This window comes from Coregonus clupeaformis, chromosome 16 (genome assembly GCF_020615455.1).
Source record: "Coregonus clupeaformis isolate EN_2021a chromosome 16, ASM2061545v1, whole genome shotgun sequence".
Classification (NCBI taxonomy): domain Eukaryota; kingdom Metazoa; phylum Chordata; class Actinopteri; order Salmoniformes; family Salmonidae; genus Coregonus; species Coregonus clupeaformis.
The window spans coordinates 22,965,547-22,983,799 of NC_059207.1; the positions used below are offsets into that span (position 1 = coordinate 22,965,547).

Consider the following 18,253-nt stretch of genomic DNA (forward strand, 5'->3'; position numbering starts at 1 on the left):
TACGAGTGAGAGTCAAACCTAGACTCATGTTGATGTTGATATTTCTCACATCTGGAATATTGATGGAGTCTGAAAGAGAAAACCACATGTTTAATGAGCACACAACGATAATGATCCATTCCTCTCTTCTTGCCTCCTTCTCATTGGAGGAGAAGATCAGAGTAGAGGGACCTTGGATCTTCTCCTCCAATGAGGACAGAGGATGGTAGGACAAGAAACATTGAGAAAGAGCCAGTGTGGATTCGAGGTTAAAAGGTAAAACTCCAGGCTCCGAGATGCTTTATGAAACAAACTTACCCTGGATGTTGAGCTTATCACAGCTGGTCTTAGAGCCGGATACGGGGCACTTATAAACATCTCCCTTCCTGTTACCGGTAAAGCCACTCCATGGAGCGCCCACCAGGAGCCTATAGGAAGGAGGAGGATGAGGGCAGAGCTGCATCGTCAGCCCCATAAACATGTATGTCATAGCTATGACGGTCCCAGAGGAGACCTGAATGAGTTCAGAGGTCATTTTTGTCTGTATGGAAATTGTAGCAGGCCCATCCACCCTCACGGTCAATAGACTGAGTGAATCGCTTCTTACCATTTGCCTTGATGGTTGGTTAGTTGTCGGACAGTATAGCCAAACTGTTCGTTAGCAGGCCCAGAGAAGACCTTGGCGTCCGCAGTTCCCACATTGAAGGCTTCGGAGGACCAGACCCTGTGCACTGGGGTGAAGAGCAGACAGAAACAAGGGCTGAACACCGACGGTTAAGGGATCAGGCTTTCCACATAATAACAAACTCATGCAGTTCTTTGTGACAATGAGGGTTCTTGAGACTTTTGACTAGGGTTCTTGTCAGCATTTGTGGACCATATAGGACATACGAGGCTCTTTCAGAAGCATTAGTGGAATAAAAACAAGATGGCAAAAGGAAGTCATTCAACATGGAAGTAGACTATTTTTGATTTTGTTTCGATTGAATATTGTGTGATGATGGTATGATCAGATGGTTTATTGTCATAAATACCAGTCTGTCATAAAAACCAGTCTGCCATAAATACCAGTCGTCAAACTTCCCCCTTGAGTCCATGGAAATGTCATGTGATGTTCAGACAACCATCATGTGTCTTCTTCACAGATGAGTAATGAAGGAATGGATAACACACACAACACATCCTCACAAACAGCAGTGGTGACAGAGGTGATGAGAGAGAGAGAGAGAGAGAGAGAGAGAGAGAGAGAGAGAGAGAGAGAGAGAGAGAGAGAGAGAGAGAGAGAGAGAGAGAGAGAGAGAGAGAGAGAGAGACAGAGGGAGGGAGATGGAGATGGAGAGAGAGGAGAGAGAGAGAGAGAGAGAGAGAGAGAGAGAGAGACAGAAAGGGAGAGAGAGAGAGAGAGAGAGAGAGAGAGAGAGGAGAGAGAGAGAGTCAGTCAGTCAGTCAGTCTGAATCAGTCAGTAAGACTGAATCAGTCAGTAAGTCTGAATTAGTTAGTAAGTCTGAATTAGTCAGTAAGTCTGAATCAGTTAGTAAGTCTGAATCAGTCAGTAAGTCTGAATTAGTTAGTAAGTCTGAATAAGTTAGTAAGACTGAATTAGTTAGTAAGTCTGCATCAGTCAGTATGTCTGAATTAGTTAGTAAGTCTGAATCAGTCAGTAAGTCTGAATTAGTTAGTACGTCTGAATCAGTCAGTAAGTCTGAATTAGTTAGTAAGTCTGAATCAGTCAGTAAGTCTGAAGTAGGTAGTAAGTCTGAATCAGTCAGTAAGTCTGAATCAGTCAGTAAGTCTGAATTAATTAGTAAGTCTGAATCCGTCAGTAAGTCTGAATTAGTCAGTAAGTCTGAATCAGTCAGTAAGTCTGACTTAGTTAGTAAGTCTGCATCAGTCAGTAAGTCTGAATTAGTGAGTAAGTCTGAATCAGTCAGTACATCTGAATTAGTTAGTAAATCTGAATCAGTCAGTAAGTCTGAATCAGTCAGTAAGTCTGAATTAATTAGTAAGTCTGAGTCAGTCAGTAAGTCTGAATCAGTCAGTAAGTCTGAATTAGTCAGTAAGTCTGAATCAGTCAGTAAGTCTGACTTAGTTAGTAAGTCTGAATCAGTCAGTAAGTCTGAATCAGTCAGTAAGTCTGAATAAGTCAGTAAGTCTGACTTAGTTAGTAAGTATGAATCAGTCAGTAAGTCTGAATCAGTCAGTAAGTCTGACTTAGTTAGTAAGTCTGAATCAGTCAGTAAGTCTGAATCAGTCAGTAAGTCTGACTTAGTTAGTAAGTCTGAATAAGTTAGTAAGTCTGAATTAGTCAGTAAGTCTGAATTATTTAGTAAGTCTGAATCAGTCAGTAAGTCTGAATCAGTCAGTAAGTCTGAATTAGTTAGTAAGTCTGAATCAGTCAGTAAGTCTGAATCAGTCAGTAAGTCTGAATTAGTTAGTAAGTCTGAATTAGTTAGTAAGTCTGAATCAGTCAGTAAGTCTGAATCAGCCAGTAAGTCTGAATCAGTCAGTAAGTCTGACTTAGTTAGTAAGTCTGAATCAGTCAGTAAGTCTGACTTAGTTAGTAAGTCTGAATCAGTCAGTAAGTCTGAATCAGTCAGTAAGTCTGTATCAGTCAGTAAGTCTGAATCAGTCAGTAAGTCTGAAGTAGTTAGTAAGTCTGAATCAGTCAGTAAGTCTGACTTAGTTAGTAAGTCTGAATCAGTCAGTAAATCTGAATCAGTCAGTAAGTCTGAATCAGTCAGTAAATCTGAATCAGTCAGTAAGTCTGAATCAGTCAGTAAGTCTGAATCAGTCAGTAAGTAGCCCAGTGTAACAGTCCCACTAATGACACACTTAAAATAGGGCAGAATAGTTGTTACCTTTGCAAGTTCATACAAACTAAAGGAAATGTTAGGTAGCGTGTGTAAAGTGAGTGTTCCTATTATTATGGATGCAGAATGTTGAAGAACATATTGGTCCTCTGTAGCTCAGCTGGTAGAGCACGGCGCTTGTAACTCCAAGGTAGTGGGTTCGAACCCCGGGACCACCCATACACACACAAAAAAAATAATGTATGCACGCATGACTTTAAGTCGCTTTCGATAAAAGTGTCTGCTAAATGGCATATTATTAAACTTACCGGTCTACCTAAAAAAAAAAATCTTATCACATGAAAATATGCAGATCTTTCACATTCAAAGTCGTTATCGAAAAGTGTACACATCGAAAACCCCTTATTATGTATTCTAAGTGTCTTTTATTTAGCTGTATAAAAGTTACTTACTCAGAATTAGAAATGTAACAAAGATATTCCTTCCGATAGATTGTATTTTCATGTCCATTATTCCATTCATGGGAAGGTTAAAAATATGTCCTGCACTTGTTTGCAAACAAGTTTCTTTACGGTCAGTCTGTATGGGGGTTGAAATAGAGATGATGTTCCTGAGACAGGAAGAGGCGTATGGAGGCAATTAAAGTTCAAAATAATTGTCCCAAAAAGAAAAAATAATGTAATTGAAGGAAAAAAATTATTTTAAGTGAAAGTGAAGCACGTTGAAACTGAAAATAAATAAAAAACTAAATGACAAATACTGAATTGCATGAAAAAAATGTCGAATTAAAACGTATTGGAAATTATTTTGAAGCATTCACTTGATGTTTGCATCAAATCTTAACCTTTCTTTGGTCAAACAACTTATTTTCGTTCTCGGTTCTTGTCCTTGCGATGACAATTTTCCCCCACCTTCGTTCAAGTCCTCTTTTCACTGCCCTTAGTTTTGGTACTCTTTTTATGTGGAGGCGGGGTTATGGGGGATGGGCGGGGTTAGGGTGGATGGGTGGTGTTAGGGGGGATGGGCTTGTTTTTCCTGGTAATAAATGAAATCAAATCAAATCAAATGTATTGGTCACATACACATGGTTAGCAGATGTTATTGCGAGTGTAGCGAAATGCTTGTGCTTCTAGTTCCGACAGGCCAGTAATATCTAGCAAGTAATATCTAACAGTTCCACAACAAATACCTAATACACACAAATCTAAGTAAAGGAATGGAATAAGAATATATAAATATATGGATGATTTTATTATCAGAGCAGCATAGGCTAAGATGCAATAGATAGTATAGAATACAGTATATACATATGAGATGGGTAATGCAAGATATGTAAACATTATTAAAGTGACTAGTGTTCCATTTATTAAAGTGGCCAGTGATTTTCAAGTCTGTATGTAGGCAGCATCCTCTCTGTGCTAGTGATGGCTGTTTAACAGTCTGATGGCCTTGAGATAGAAGCAGTTTTTCAGTCTCTCTGTCCCAGCTTTGATGCACCTGTACTGACCTCGCCTTCTGGATGATAGCGGGGTGAACAGGCCGTGGCTCGGGTGGTAGTTGTCCTTGATTATCTTTTTGGCCTTCTGAGTTTGAAGAGACGCTGTTGCACCTTCTTCACCACACTGTCTGTGTGGATGGACCATTTCAGTTTGTCGGTGATGTGTACGCCAAGGAACTTAAAACTTTCCACCTTCTCCACTGCGGTCCCGTCGATGTGGATAGGGGGGTAGTCCCTCTGCTGTCCACGATCATCTCCTTTGTTTTGTTGACGTTGAGTGAGAGGTTATTTTCCTGGCACCACACTCCCAGAGCCCTCACCTCCTCCCTGTAGGCGGTCTCGTCATTGTTGGTAATCAGGCCTACTACTGTTGTGTCGTCTGCAAACTTGATGATTGAGTTGGAGGCGTGCATGGCCACGCAGTCATGGGTGAACAGGGAGTACAGGACGGGGCTGAGCACACACCCTTGTGGGTCCCCTGTGTTGAGGATCAGCGAAGTATAGATGTTGTTTCCTACCTTCAACAACTGGGGGGCGGCCCGTCAGGAAGTCCAGGACCCAATTGCACAGGGCTGGGTTGAGACCCAGGGCCTCAAGCTTGATGGTGAGCTTGGAGGGCACTATGGTGTTGAATAATGAGCTATAGTCAATGAACAGCATTCTTTCATAGGTATTCCTCTTGTCCAGATGGGATAGGGGCAGTGTGCAGTGTGATGGTGATTGCATCGTCTGTGGATCTATTGGGGCGGTAAGCAAATTGAAGTGGGTCTAGGATGACAGGTAAGGTGGAGGTGATATGATCCTTGACTAGTCTCTCAAAGCACTCCATGATGACAGAGGTGAGTGCTACGGGGTGATAGTCATTTAGTTCAGTTACCTTTGCTTTCTTGGGTACAGGAACAATGGGGGCCATCTTGAAGCATGTGGGGACAGCAGACTGTGATACAGTGGGCTCCAAAATTACTGGCACCCCTGACTGGCAATGCACAAACAATACTTTAAAAAATATAAACAATATAATTATAGAGATAAACTCAAAATACCAGCATGTGAGAAATACTGTACTTTATTAATGTTTCAATGGAACCAACCAAAATCGTACAATTATTTAATACAAAATAAATGTCACCAAAATCAAGGTTTCATAATTATTGGCACTCCTCATATAGTACTTAGTTCAACCACTTCTGGCAAGGATAACAGCATGTAGTCTTTTCCTGTAATGTTTGACAAGGTTAAGGAACAAATTTGGAGGCATTTTGGACCATTCCTCTATGCAGATCCTTTCAAGATCCTTCACATTCTTGGGTTTGCGCTAATCAACTGCCCTCTTCAACTCAGCCCACAGATGTTCGATTGGATTGAGGTCCGGCGACTGAGATGGCCATGGCAGAACATTTTATTTTTTTTGTCACAGAACCATTTCTGTGTGGATCTTGAGGTATGTTTTGGGTCATTGTCTTGTTGGAAAGTCCACCTACGGCCAAGTCCCAGCCTTCTGGCAGAGGCAACCAGATTGTCAGCCGAAATTGCCTGATACTTGGTGGAATTCATTATGCCATCAATCTTAACCAGTGCCCCTGGACCTGTGGAATTAAAACAGCCCCAAAACATCACTGACCCACCAGCATATATCACCGTGGGTATGAGGTGCCTCTCCTTGTATGCATCTCTGTTTCCACGCCAAACATGCCGATGCTGTATCTGACCAAAACGTTCAATTTTGGTCTCATCTGACCAGAGCATCTTCTTCCAGTCATAATTTAAATTACCTTTGGCAAACTCCAAGCGCTTGCGTCTGTGTCTTGGGGTCAGAAAGGGCTTTCTTCTGGCAACCCTTCCAAAGAGCCTGTGGTTGTGGAGGTTCTGATGGTGCTTTTTGAAACCTGGTGACCCCAAGACGCCACCAAGGCCTGCAATTCTTTCACAGTGATTCTTGGGGATTTTGTTGCTTCTCTCACCATCCTCCTCCCTATCCTGGGGGGCTAAATGCATTTGCGTCCTCTACCCGTGAGGTTTTCAACTGTTCCATATCTTTTTTTATTTTTTAATAATTACCCTGACAGTGCTCAGTGGTATATTCAATCGTTTGTGGATCTTCTTGTAGCCATGACCAGATTTATGAAGGTCTACGACCATCGGTCTCTTTTCAACTGCCAGTTCTTTTGTTTTCTTCATGGTGTTGGATGACAACGGGAACAGGAAGTGATGTAATGGCTCAATATAGTTCCTTAAGACTTGGATAAACTTAAATAAGTGGAATTTAACTCCTGGTTTAATTTTGGTAGATGTTATTTACAATAATCTTTAAGGGTGCCATTAATTGTGAAACCTTGATTTGGAGAACATTGATTTTTAATTCAATCAATAAATGTATTTGGTAGGTTCCATTGGAACATTAATATAGTACAGTATTTCTCATATGTTGGTTATTTGAGTTTCTCTCTATAATTATATTGTTTATATTTTGTAAGTATTGTTTGTGCATTGCCAGTCAGGGGTGCCAGTAATTTTGGAGCCCACTGCAGGGAGAGATTGAATATGTCCGTAAACACACCAGCCAGCTGGTCTGTGCATGCTCTGAGGACGCAGTTAGGGATGCCGTCTGGGCCGGCAGCCTTGCGGGGGTTAACACGTTTGAATGTTTTACTCACGTCGGCCACAGAGAAGGAGAGCCCACAGTCCTTGGTAGCTGGCCGCGTCGGTGGCATTGTGTTATCCTCAAAGCGGGCAAAGGACTTGTTTAGCTTGTCTGGCAGCAAGACGTCGGTGTCTGTGACGTGGCTGGTTTTCCCATTAGGTATCTGACTGTATGGACTCTAGCCAGCCATTCCATTTTACATTTTACATTTTAGTCATTTAGCAGACGCTCTTAACCAGAGCGACTTACAGGAGCAATTAGGGTTAAGTGCCTTGCTCAAGGGCACATTTACGTCATTTAGCAGACGCTCTTATCCAGAACGACTCACCAATTGGTGCGTTCACCCTATAGCCAGTGGGATAACCACTTTACAATTTTTTTTTGGGGGGGGGTAGAAGGATTACTTTATCCTATCCCAGGTAATCCTTAAAGAGGTGGGGTTTCAAATGTCTCCGGAAGGTGGTGAGTGACTCCGCTGTCCTGGCGTCGTGAGGGAGCTTGTTCCACCATTGGGGTGCCAGAGCAGCGAACAGTTTTGACTGGGCTGAGCGGGAGCTGTGCTTCCGCAGAGGAAGGGGAGCCAGCAGGCCAGAGGTGGATGAGCGCAATGCCCTCGTTTGGGTGTAGGGACTGATCAGAGCCCGAAGGTACAGAGGTGCCGTTCCCCTCACTGCTCCATAGGCAAGCACCATGGTCTTGTAGCGGATGCGAGCTTCAACTGGAAGCCAGTGGAGTGTGCGGAGGAGGGGGGTGACGTGAGAGAACTTGGGAAGGTTGAACACCAGACGGGCTGCGGCATTCTGGATGAGTTGTAGGGGTTTAATGGCACAGGCAGGGAGGCCAGCCAACAGCGAGTTGCAGTAGTCCAGACGGGAGATGACAAGTGCCTGGATTAGGACCTGTGCCGCTTCCTGTGTAAGGCAGGGTCGTACTCTCGAATGTTGTAGAGCATGAACCTGCAGGGAGCGGGTCACCGCCTTGATGTTGGCGGAGAACGACAGGGTGTTGTCCAGGGTCACGCCTAGGCTCTTCGCACTCTGGGAGGAGGACACAGCGGAGTTTTCAACCGTGATGGCGAGATCATGGAACGGGCAGTCCTTCCCCGGGAGGAAGAGCAGCTCCGTCTTGCCAGGGTTCAGCTTGAGGTGGTGATCCGTCATCCATACTGATATGTCTGCCAGACATGCAGAGATGCGATTCGCCACCTGGTTATCAGAAGGGGGAAAGGAGAAGATTAGTTGTGTATCGTCAGCGTAGCAATGATAGGAGAGGCCATGTGAGGATATGACAGAGCCAAGTGACTTGGTGTATAGGGAGAAAAGGAGAGGGCCTAGAACTGAGCCCTGGGGGACACCAGTGGTGAGAGCACGTGGTGCGGAGACAGCTTCCGCCACGCCACTTGGTAGGAGCGACCGGTCAGGTAGGACGCAATCCAGGAGTGAGCCGCGCCGGAGATGCCCAGCTCGGAGAGGGTGGAGAGGAGGATCTGATGGTTCACAGTATCAAAGGCAGCAGACAGGTCTAGAAGGACAAGAGCAGAGGAGAGAGAGTTAGCTTTAGCAGTGCGGAGAGTCTCCGTGACACAGAGAAGAGCAGTCTCAGTTGAATGACCAGTCCTGAAACCTGACTGGTTTGGATCAAGAAGGTCATTCTGAGAGAGATAGCAAGAGAGTTGGCTAAAGACGGCACGCTCAATAGTTTTGGAAAGAAAAGAAAGAAGGGATACTGGTCTGTAGTTGTTGACATCAGTGGTATCTGACTGTATGGACTCTAGCCAGCCATTCCCATTAGGTATCTGACTGTATGGACTCTAGCCAGCCATTCCCATTAGGTATCTGACTGTATGGACTCTAGCCAGCCATTCCCATTAGGTTTCTGACTGTATGGACTCTAGCCAGCCATTCCCATGAGGTATCTGACTGTATGGACTCTAGCCAGCCATTCCCATGAGGTATCTGACTGTATGGACTCTAGCCAGCCATTCCCATTAGGTATCTGACTGTATGGACTCTAGCCAGCCATTCCCATTAGGTATCTGACTGTATGGACTCTAGCCAGCCATTCCCATTAGGTTTCTGACTGTATGGACTCTAGCCAGCCATTCCCATTAGGTATCTGACTGTATGGACTCTAGCCAGCCATTCCCATTAGGTATCTGCCTGTATGGACTCTAGCCAGCCATTCCCATTAGGTTTCTGACTGTATGGACTCTAGCCAGCCATTCCCATTAGGTATCTGACTGTATGGACTCTAGCCAGCCATTCCCATTAGGTTTCTGACTGTATGGACTCTAGCCAGCCATTCCCATTAGGTATCTGACTGTATGGACTCTAGCCAGCCATTCCCATGAGGTTTCTGACTGTATGGACTCTAGCCAGCCATTCCCATGAGGTTTCTGACTGTATGGACTCTAGCCAGCCATTCCCATGAGGTTTCTGACTGTATGGACTGTATAACTCTAACCCTTAACTCTAACCCCTAACCCTAACCCTAACCCTAACCCTAACCCTAACTCTAACCCCTAACTCTAACCCCTAACTCTAACCCCTAACCCTAACCCCTAACCCCTAACTCTAACCCCTAACCCCTAACCCCTAACTCTAACCCCTAACCCTAACCCCTAACCCTAACCCTCCATGACCCATTTTGATCCCTAGGCCTTTGGATCTGCCTGCTGATTGTTCACTTCCAACATTTAAACTTGACACTTAAACATCTGAACTTAGACTGGTTGCAAAACTTGAACAATCCCATGCTAGCTTCCTCCCTCCTCTCGTTCTTCTTTATTGACCTGTAGCAACAGGCCCTCACACTGACCTCTCCACTGACCTCTCCACTGACCTCTCCACTGACCTCCACACTGACCTCTCCACACTGACCTCTCCACTGACCTCCACACTGACCTCTCCACTGACCTCTCCACTGACCTCTCCACTGACCTCTCCACTGACCTCTCCACTGACCTCCCCACTGACCTCTCCACTGACCTCTCCACTGACCTCCCCACTGACCTCTCCACTGACCTCTCCACTGACCTCCCCACTGACCTCTCCACTGACCTCTCCACTGACCTCTCCACTGACCTCTCCACTGACCTCTCCACTGACCTCCCCACTGACCTCTCCACTGACCTCTCCACTGACCTCCCCACTGACCTCCACACTGACCTCCCCACTGACCTCTCCACTGACCTCTCCACTGACCTCCCCACTGACCTCTCCACTGACCTCCCCACTGACCTCTCCACTGACCTCCCCACTGACCTCTCCACTGACCTCCCCACTCAGCTTGCCTCTGACGCTGATAAACAATAACAAGTCAGAAATGGTACACAAAAGGCTTTTACCTTTATAGTTTGATAGATAACCAGCAGCAGATTGCAACTTACCTTCGTACATCAAACATTATATGCATACATTTTAAAAACCTTTCTCCAGCTTGCTGGCTGGAGTCTTCATGTCAATTTTGCTATTCAATGGACATCATTGACAGTTAATTTGGGGATTTCTTGCAGTGCAGCGGGTGTTCAAAAGAGGCGTCCTTTCTTGCAAGCCGTTGGCTAATGTTAGCTAGCACTAACGTTAGATGCAGACACTTGAATTTGAAAATACTCAATTTGAAGAAACTAACAAACTAGAAACACACTATATTTATAGTATACTACTTATACTACTATGATATAAAAAAAAAGCACCCCCTAACCCACCCTCCACGTCAAAAGAATACCAAAACTCAGTGCAGAGATTTTTTATTTTTTTTACTAAGTCGTTTAAACAAGATACTAATCCATTCTAATTAGATATTTCCCACTCTCAATGCACAATGTGAAGCTTGTTGGGGCTTACTTCTGTGTGAAAATCATTTCACGGCTCCAGTTTGAGCTTATTTATTCCCTTTTATTTATTTATGAAAAAAACTTTATTATTTACTATTAAATTTATGATATTTTAGCTTAATTAAATTGATTTATATGATGGTGTTTATATTCCAAGAAAAAAACATAAATACAATTTCCAGTAACCTACGTATTGCCTACATAAAACATCCATTAATACATTTGAAGTCCCTTCAAAATAGAAACTACATGTCCTACTGTTAGAAAATAGAATATAAACTACATATAGGATACTGTGGGTGGTGTAGGCTAAATAATTACAACTGAATAGGCCTAATTAAAAGAATAGTGATAATGAAACCTAAATATTCTAGGCAGAGCATGTCCAAAGCCTGTGGCCAAGCAGTACCAGAGCGACATTGGAGCCTGAGAGAAGACCGACAACATTTTAAAAAATCTGCTCAATTACCCTCTGCTTCTCACTCTACACTTGCCCACTTACATGCTCTGGCCCTGCTTTAGGCTATCAAAGAACTGTCAATCATATCAATGGATGGAATCAGTGAATGACTGGTTGCAGCAACCATTACATGGTCTGACAAGCTGCAGAACAAAAGAGCCATAATTAGACAAAATAACAATTATCTTGTTTGAATGACTTGGTATCTAGTTCAAACGACTTAGTATCTCGTTTGAACTACTTTGTAAAAACAATGGATACTGTCCTTCCAACGGGATAATTTCAAGAGTCTATTTTATTGTATTTATTTTTTACTTGGGCTTCAGGGCTTCCATAGAAATGCTTACGGGCCCTTCCCAACAACGCAGAGAGAGAAAAAATATAAATAATATAAAAAGAATAACACAAGGAATAAATACACAATGAGTAACGATAACTTGGTTATTGTCAGCATGTCTGGGATGATGGTGTTGATGTGAGCCATGACCAGCCTTTCAAAGCATTTCATGGCTAAAGATGTGAGTGCTATGGGGCAATAGTCATTTAGACAGGTTACCTTGGTGCTCTTAGGCACAGGGACTATGGTGGTCTGCTTGAAACATGTAGGTATTACAGACTGGGTCAGGAAGAGGTTGAACATTTCGGTGAAAACACTTGCCAGCTGGTCAGAGCATGCTCTGAGTACGTGTCCTGGTAATCTGTCTGGCCCCCACGACCTTGTGAATGTTAACCTGTTAATCTTAATTACATCGTCTATGGAGAGCGTGATCACGCAGTCGTCTGGAACAGCTTGTTCAGTGTTGCTTGTCTCGAAGCGAGCATAGAAGGAATTTAGCTCGTCTGGTAGGCTCACGGCTGAGTTTCTCTTTGCAATCCGTGATAGTTTTACAAGACAAGTGTCAGAGCCGGCGTTGTATGATTCGATCTTAGTCCTGTATTGACGTTTTGACTGTTTGTCCTCGTCGGAGGTCGTAGCGGGATTTCTTATAAGCGTCTGGATACGTGTCACGCTCCTTAAAAGCGGTAGCTCTAGCCTTTAGCTCAGTGCAGATGTTGACTGTAATCCATGGCCTGGATTCTGGTTGGAATGTGTATGTACGGACACTGTGGGGATGACATCATTCATGCACTTATTAATGAAGCGGGTGAATGATGTGGTAAAATCCTAAATGTTATCAGATGAATCCCGGAACATATCCCAGTCTGTGCCAGCGGAACAGTCCTGTAGCTTAGCATCCGCGTCATCGGACCACTTCCGTATTGAACGCAGCACTGGTACTTCCTGTTTGAGTTTATGCTTATAAGCAGGAATCAGGAGGATAAAGTTATGGTCAGATTTTCCAAATGGAGGGCGAGGGAGAGATTTGTATGTGTTTCTGTGTCTGGAGTAAAGGTGATCTAGAGTTTTTACACCTCTAGTTTCACAGGTGACATGCAGGTAAAAATTAGGCTGAAGTGGTTGAGAAAGTTATTCACAGAGAGGGAGGAGGGAGGAAGGGGGGAGGGTGGAGGATTAAGGTTAGAGGCAGAAGCTTGCAATTTGGAGTGATAGAAAGATGCTTTTGCAGCAGACACAGAGGAAGAGAAGGTAGAGAGGAGGGAGGGAAAGGATGATATGTCCTCCGGAAGTTTAGTTTTCTTCATTAAAATAACCGGCTACTAGGAGCGCCGCCTCTGGATGTGCATTTTCTTGCTTAACGGCCCTATACTGCTTGTTGAGTGCGGTCTTAGTGCCACCATCGGTTTTGGTGGTAAATAGACAGCTACGAAAACTATAGATGAAAACTCTGTCTCTCTCTCTTGTGTAATAGAATGGTCTGCCATTTATCATGAGGTATTCTAACTCAGGTGACCTTGAGACTTCCTTAACATTAGAGATCGCGCACCAGCGATGTTGTTAACAATGAGACACACACCTCCCCCCTTAACCTTACCCAAAGCTGCCGTTCGGTTTTGGTCTTGACGATGCATAGAACAACCAGCTAGATGTACACTACCTGTCAAAAGTTTTAGAACACCTACTCATTCAAGGGTTTTTCTTTATTTTTACTATTTTCTACATTGCAGAATAATAGTGAAGACATCAAAACTATGAAATTACACATATGGAATCATGTAGTAACCAAAAAAGTGTTAAACAAATCAAAATGTATTTGAGATTTGAGATTCTTCAAATAGTCACCGTTTGCCTTTATGACAATTTACACAGGGCCCGTGTAGCTCAGTTGGTAGAGCATGGCGCTTGCAACGCCAGGGTTGTGGGTTCGTAGTCCCATGGGGGGCCAGTATGAAAAAATGTATGCGCTCACTAACTGTAAGTCGCTCTGGATAAGAGCGTCTGCTAAATTATGTAAATGACAGCTTTGCATTGTCTCAACCAGCTTCACCAGCGGACTAACTCATCCCAAACCATCTCAATTTGGTTGAGGTCGGGGATTGTGGAGGCACGAAACTACCTTCATACTTCCATTCATAAAAAAAAATACTTGTACTAGTTACCCTTAGACGAGTTCTGTGACAGAGAACACCATTGAGTTTTGTGAGAATCTCCCCTTTCCACAGTTGGCTACATTAGTTACATCGACGGTATCCACTTCAGATGAATCACCTAACAATTGTGGGTCAAGACTCATCACAGCAATGTCCAGGAAGTGGTATTGGTATTGGCCTATTACTGACAGTCGTCTGGAACAGCTGGTGCTCTCATGCATGCTTTAGTGTTGCTTGCCTTGAAGCGAGCATAAAAGACATACAGTGTGGGAAAAAAAGTATTTGATCCCCTGCTGATTTTGTACGTTTGCCCACTGACAAAGAAATGTAAACTCTATAATTTTAATGGTAGGTTTATTTAAACAGTGAGAGACAGAATAACAACAAAAAAAATCCAGAAAAACCGCATGTCAAAAATGTTATAAATTGATTTGCATTTTAATGAGGGAAATAAGTATTTGACCCCCTCTCAATCAGAAAAGATTTCTGGCTCCCAGGTGTCTTTTATACAGGTAACGAGCTGAGATTCGGAGCACACTCTTAAAGGGAGTGCTCCTAATCTCAGTTTGTTACCTGTATAAAAGACACCTGTCCACAGAAGCAATCAATCAATCAGATTCCAAACTCTCCACCATGGCCAAGACCAAAGAGCTCTCCAAGGATCTCAAGGCAGCTGGGACCATAGTCACCATGAAAACAATTGGTAACAAACTACGCCGTGAAGGACTGAAATCCTGCAGCGCCTGCAAGGTCCCCCTGTTCAAGAAAGAACATATACAGGCCCGTCAGAAGTTTGCCAATGATCATCTGAATGATTCAGAGGAGAACTGGGTGAAAGTGTTGTGGTCAGATGAGACCAAAATCGAGCTCTTTGGCATCAACTCAACTCACCGTGTTTGGAGGAGGAGGAATGCTGCCTATGACCCCAAGAACACCATCCCCACCGTCAAACATGGAGGTGGAAACATTATGCTTTGGTGGTGTTTTTCTGCTAAGGGTACAGGACAACTTCACCGCATCAAAGGGACGATGGACGGGGCCATGTACCGTCAAATCTTGGGTGAGAACCTTCTTCCCTCAGCGAGGGCATTGAAAATGGGTCGTGGATGGGTATTCCAGCATGACAATGACCCAAAACACACGGCCTCCTCTCTTTCCTTCCTCGAATAACTCGTCAGAACAGCTCGTCAGAACAGCTCGGCAGAACAGCACGGCAGAACACCTCGGCAGAACAGCTCGTCAGAACAGCTCGGCAGAACAGCACGGCAGAACACCTCGGCAGAGCAGCTCGGCAGAACAGCTCGGCAGAACAGCTCGGCAGAACAGCTCGGCAGAACAGCCTTGGGGCTCATGTGGTTTGTTATGTTACTTTTTCATCCAAGAGTTTGTTTGGCCAATATGTATCAAGTTCCTCATCAGTAAGTAAAATGTTATTTTATCATGATGATGTTTGGATTCATGGAATCAAAATCAGGGCTTTTGCTTTGCATCCAGGCCTAGAGTACAGCCCACCTGTGTGGGACCATTTATTATGAACACCCAAACAGAACTGAGAAGGGGAACTTTCTGAATGACTTATCAGAATGGATGCGTCATTGGTCTGCTGAGTTCTAAATGTAAATCTGAATTAATGCCGAACGCAAAAACACTTCTATATTTGACATGTGTTGTAGACCTTCTGAATTATTAACGTTACATCACCATCTGTTGAGACAGACAGACAGACAGACAGACAGACAGACAGACAGACAGACAGACAGACAGACAGACAGACAGACAGACAGACACACACACACACACACACACACACACACACACACACACACACACACACACACATACATGTTTCTTTACCACCATGCCACTGTCGACCTATTGATTGCTCAGTGACAGATGTGAGGGTAGTTTTTTTTTTTTTTTTTACCTCCCGAGTGGAGCAGTGGTCTAAGGCACTGCATCGCAGTGCGAGGCTGTGCCACTAGAGATCCTGGTTCGAATCCAGGCTCTGTCGTAGCCGGCCGGGAGACCCATGGGGCGGCGCACAATTGGCCCAGCGTCGTCCAGGGTAGGGGAGGGAATTGGCCTGCAGGGATGTAGCTCAGTTGGTAGAGCACAGCGTTTCCAACGCCAGGGTTGTGGGTTCGACTCCCACGGGGGGCCAGTATGAAAATGTATGCACTCACTAACTGTAAGTCGCTCTGGGTAAGAGCGTCGGCTAAATGACGCAACTGTAGCTTTTATTGGAGGAGAAACAGTAGATTCCTTCATGAAAACCAATCAACTGTTCATAATGAGGAGGATTCAATCGATGTAGAGTAGACTGAGTACACCCTGAAGGCGTGTCACTGTTATCGTTTTTAGTAACACTACATAAAGTGGTGATAATGTATACCTTATTAGTGTACATAATAATAATAATATTCCATTTAGCAGACGCTTTTATCCAAAGCGACTTACGGTCATGCGTGCATACATTTTTGTGTATGGGTGGTCCCTGGGATCGAACCCACTACTTTGGCGTTACAAGCACCGTGCTCTACCAGCTGAGCTACAGAGGACCACCACTACATCTGCCTCTGTCTGGTTTAACAACATTATGTAGATACTGTTCTGGTTTCTTTTCACAGCAATTAAATAATAGCCTATATAATCTTTACTGTTCCATTTAAATAATAGGACAATATTCTCTGTCCAGTGTTTGTCATGTTGCTGTCTACAAAAACACACAAGTGTGCCATCAAGTGGTGAAGTATCAGCATTGCAACCAATAACTCAATGGTCCATAACAAGTATGACTAGGCGCTATCACTTTCTCAAGTGCTACAGTTCTTTCAATGAGACAACTGACCGAGTTCACACAAATGACCAAAACAACAGAAGAATAAAGAGTAAATATGAACTGAAACACAAATGTACAAAACAAAACAATCACCTCAGGGTTACTGGAGGATGGGTTTGGGACCACCAAAACAATCACCTTTGGGTTACTGGAGGACGGGTTTGGGACCACCAAAACAATCACCTCAGTGTTACTGGACGACGGGTTTGGGACCACCAAAACAATCACCTTTGGGTTACTGGAGGACGGGTTTGGGACCACCAAAACAATCACCTCAGGGTTACTGGAGGACGGGTTTGGGACCACCAAAACAATCACCTCAGGGTTACTGGAGGACGGGTTTGGGACCACCAAAACAATCACCTTTGGGTTACTGGAGGAAGGGTTTGGGACCACCAAAACAATCACCTTTGGGTTACTGGAGGACGGGTTTGGGACCACCAAAACAATCACCTCAGGGTTACTGGAGGACGGGTTTGGGACCACCAAAACAATCACCTTTGGGTTACTGGACGACGGGTTTGGGACCACCAAAACAATCACCTCAGGGTTACTGGAGGACGGGTTTGGGACCACCAAAACAATCACCTCAGTGTTACTGGACGACGGGTTTGGGACCACCAAAACAATCACCTTTGGGTTACTGGAGGACGGGTTTGGGACCACCAAAACAATCACCTCAGGGTTACTGGAGGACGGGTTTGGGACCACCAAAACAATCACCTTTGGGTTACTGGACGACGGGTTTGGGACCACCAAAACAATCACCTTTGGGTTACTGGAGGACGGGTTTGGGACCACCAAAACAATCACCTTTGGGTTACTGGAGGACGGGTTTGGGACCACCAAAACAATCACCTCAGTGTTACTGGACGACGGGTTTGGGACCACCAAAACAATCACCTTTGGGTTACTGGAGGACGGGTTTGGGACCACCAAAACAATCACCTTTGGGTTACTGGAGGACGGGTTTGGGACCACCAAAACAATGACCTTTGGGTTACTGGAGGACGGGTTTGGGACCACCATCCTCATCTCTCCAAACAATCACAGAATAAAACCGCAGTGGCATGACTTTCAAAGCAACACACATTTGGATTTGAATGAACTAATTTAAAATAAACAAACACTGATATATTTGCTGACTAAACTCAACTCCACGATGTAAATCACATCCTCTATAATGGACTAAAAGAGTCTAATGTTACTCCTCAGTCCAAGGACCTTACATGTTCTGTTTAAAGGTGAATTGGCTCTGGGAGCCAAAACAGCCAAATACTCCAACTAAACGTGAATCGATTCTCCACTGTGGTACGGTTCTAGAAACATAAAGCTCTCTACTTCACATAAAAAATTTTTTCACAAATGCAAAATATACACTTACTGCATTGTTTTAACAATTTTATTTTTTAACACAGTTGTAGCCAACAGTATTTTTCACTGACAACACGTTTGTGGCATTCCGTCGTCTGTTTACAAACAGGTGTTTGGAGACGCAGAGAGCTAATTAGCACAGCTATGCCTCTCTTTTTCGTCTGTCTTCCGTCTGTCTTTCGTCTGTCTTTCGTCTGTCTTACGTCTGTCTTTCGTCTGTCTTTCGTCTGTCTTACGTCTGTCTTACGTCTGTCTTTCGTCTGTCTTACGTCTGTCTTACGTCTGTCTTTCGTCTGTCTTTCGTCTGTCTTACGTCTGTCTTTCGT

General features: G+C 44.2%; 1 protein-coding gene across 1 annotated transcript in view; it reads right to left on the minus strand.

Annotated features, from left to right (window-relative positions):
• The window catches only part of LOC121584284 (integrin alpha-2-like), a 55,152-nt gene extending 44,818 nt beyond the window's left edge, over positions 1–10,334 (minus strand). Inside the window, exons 1-5 of the mRNA XM_041900109.2 lie at positions 10,318–10,334; positions 9,747–10,229; positions 587–739; positions 298–407; positions 1–69 (exon numbers count right to left, since the gene is read on the minus strand). The exon at positions 1–69 is cut by the window's left edge and continues 23 nt beyond it. Of these exons, the coding sequence (XP_041756043.2) occupies positions 1–69; positions 298–407; positions 587–739; positions 9,747–10,229; positions 10,318–10,334 (832 nt within the window). The remainder of the gene's footprint in view (positions 70–297; positions 408–586; positions 740–9,746; positions 10,230–10,317) is intronic.
• Between the last annotated feature and the right edge of the window lie 7,919 nt (positions 10,335–18,253).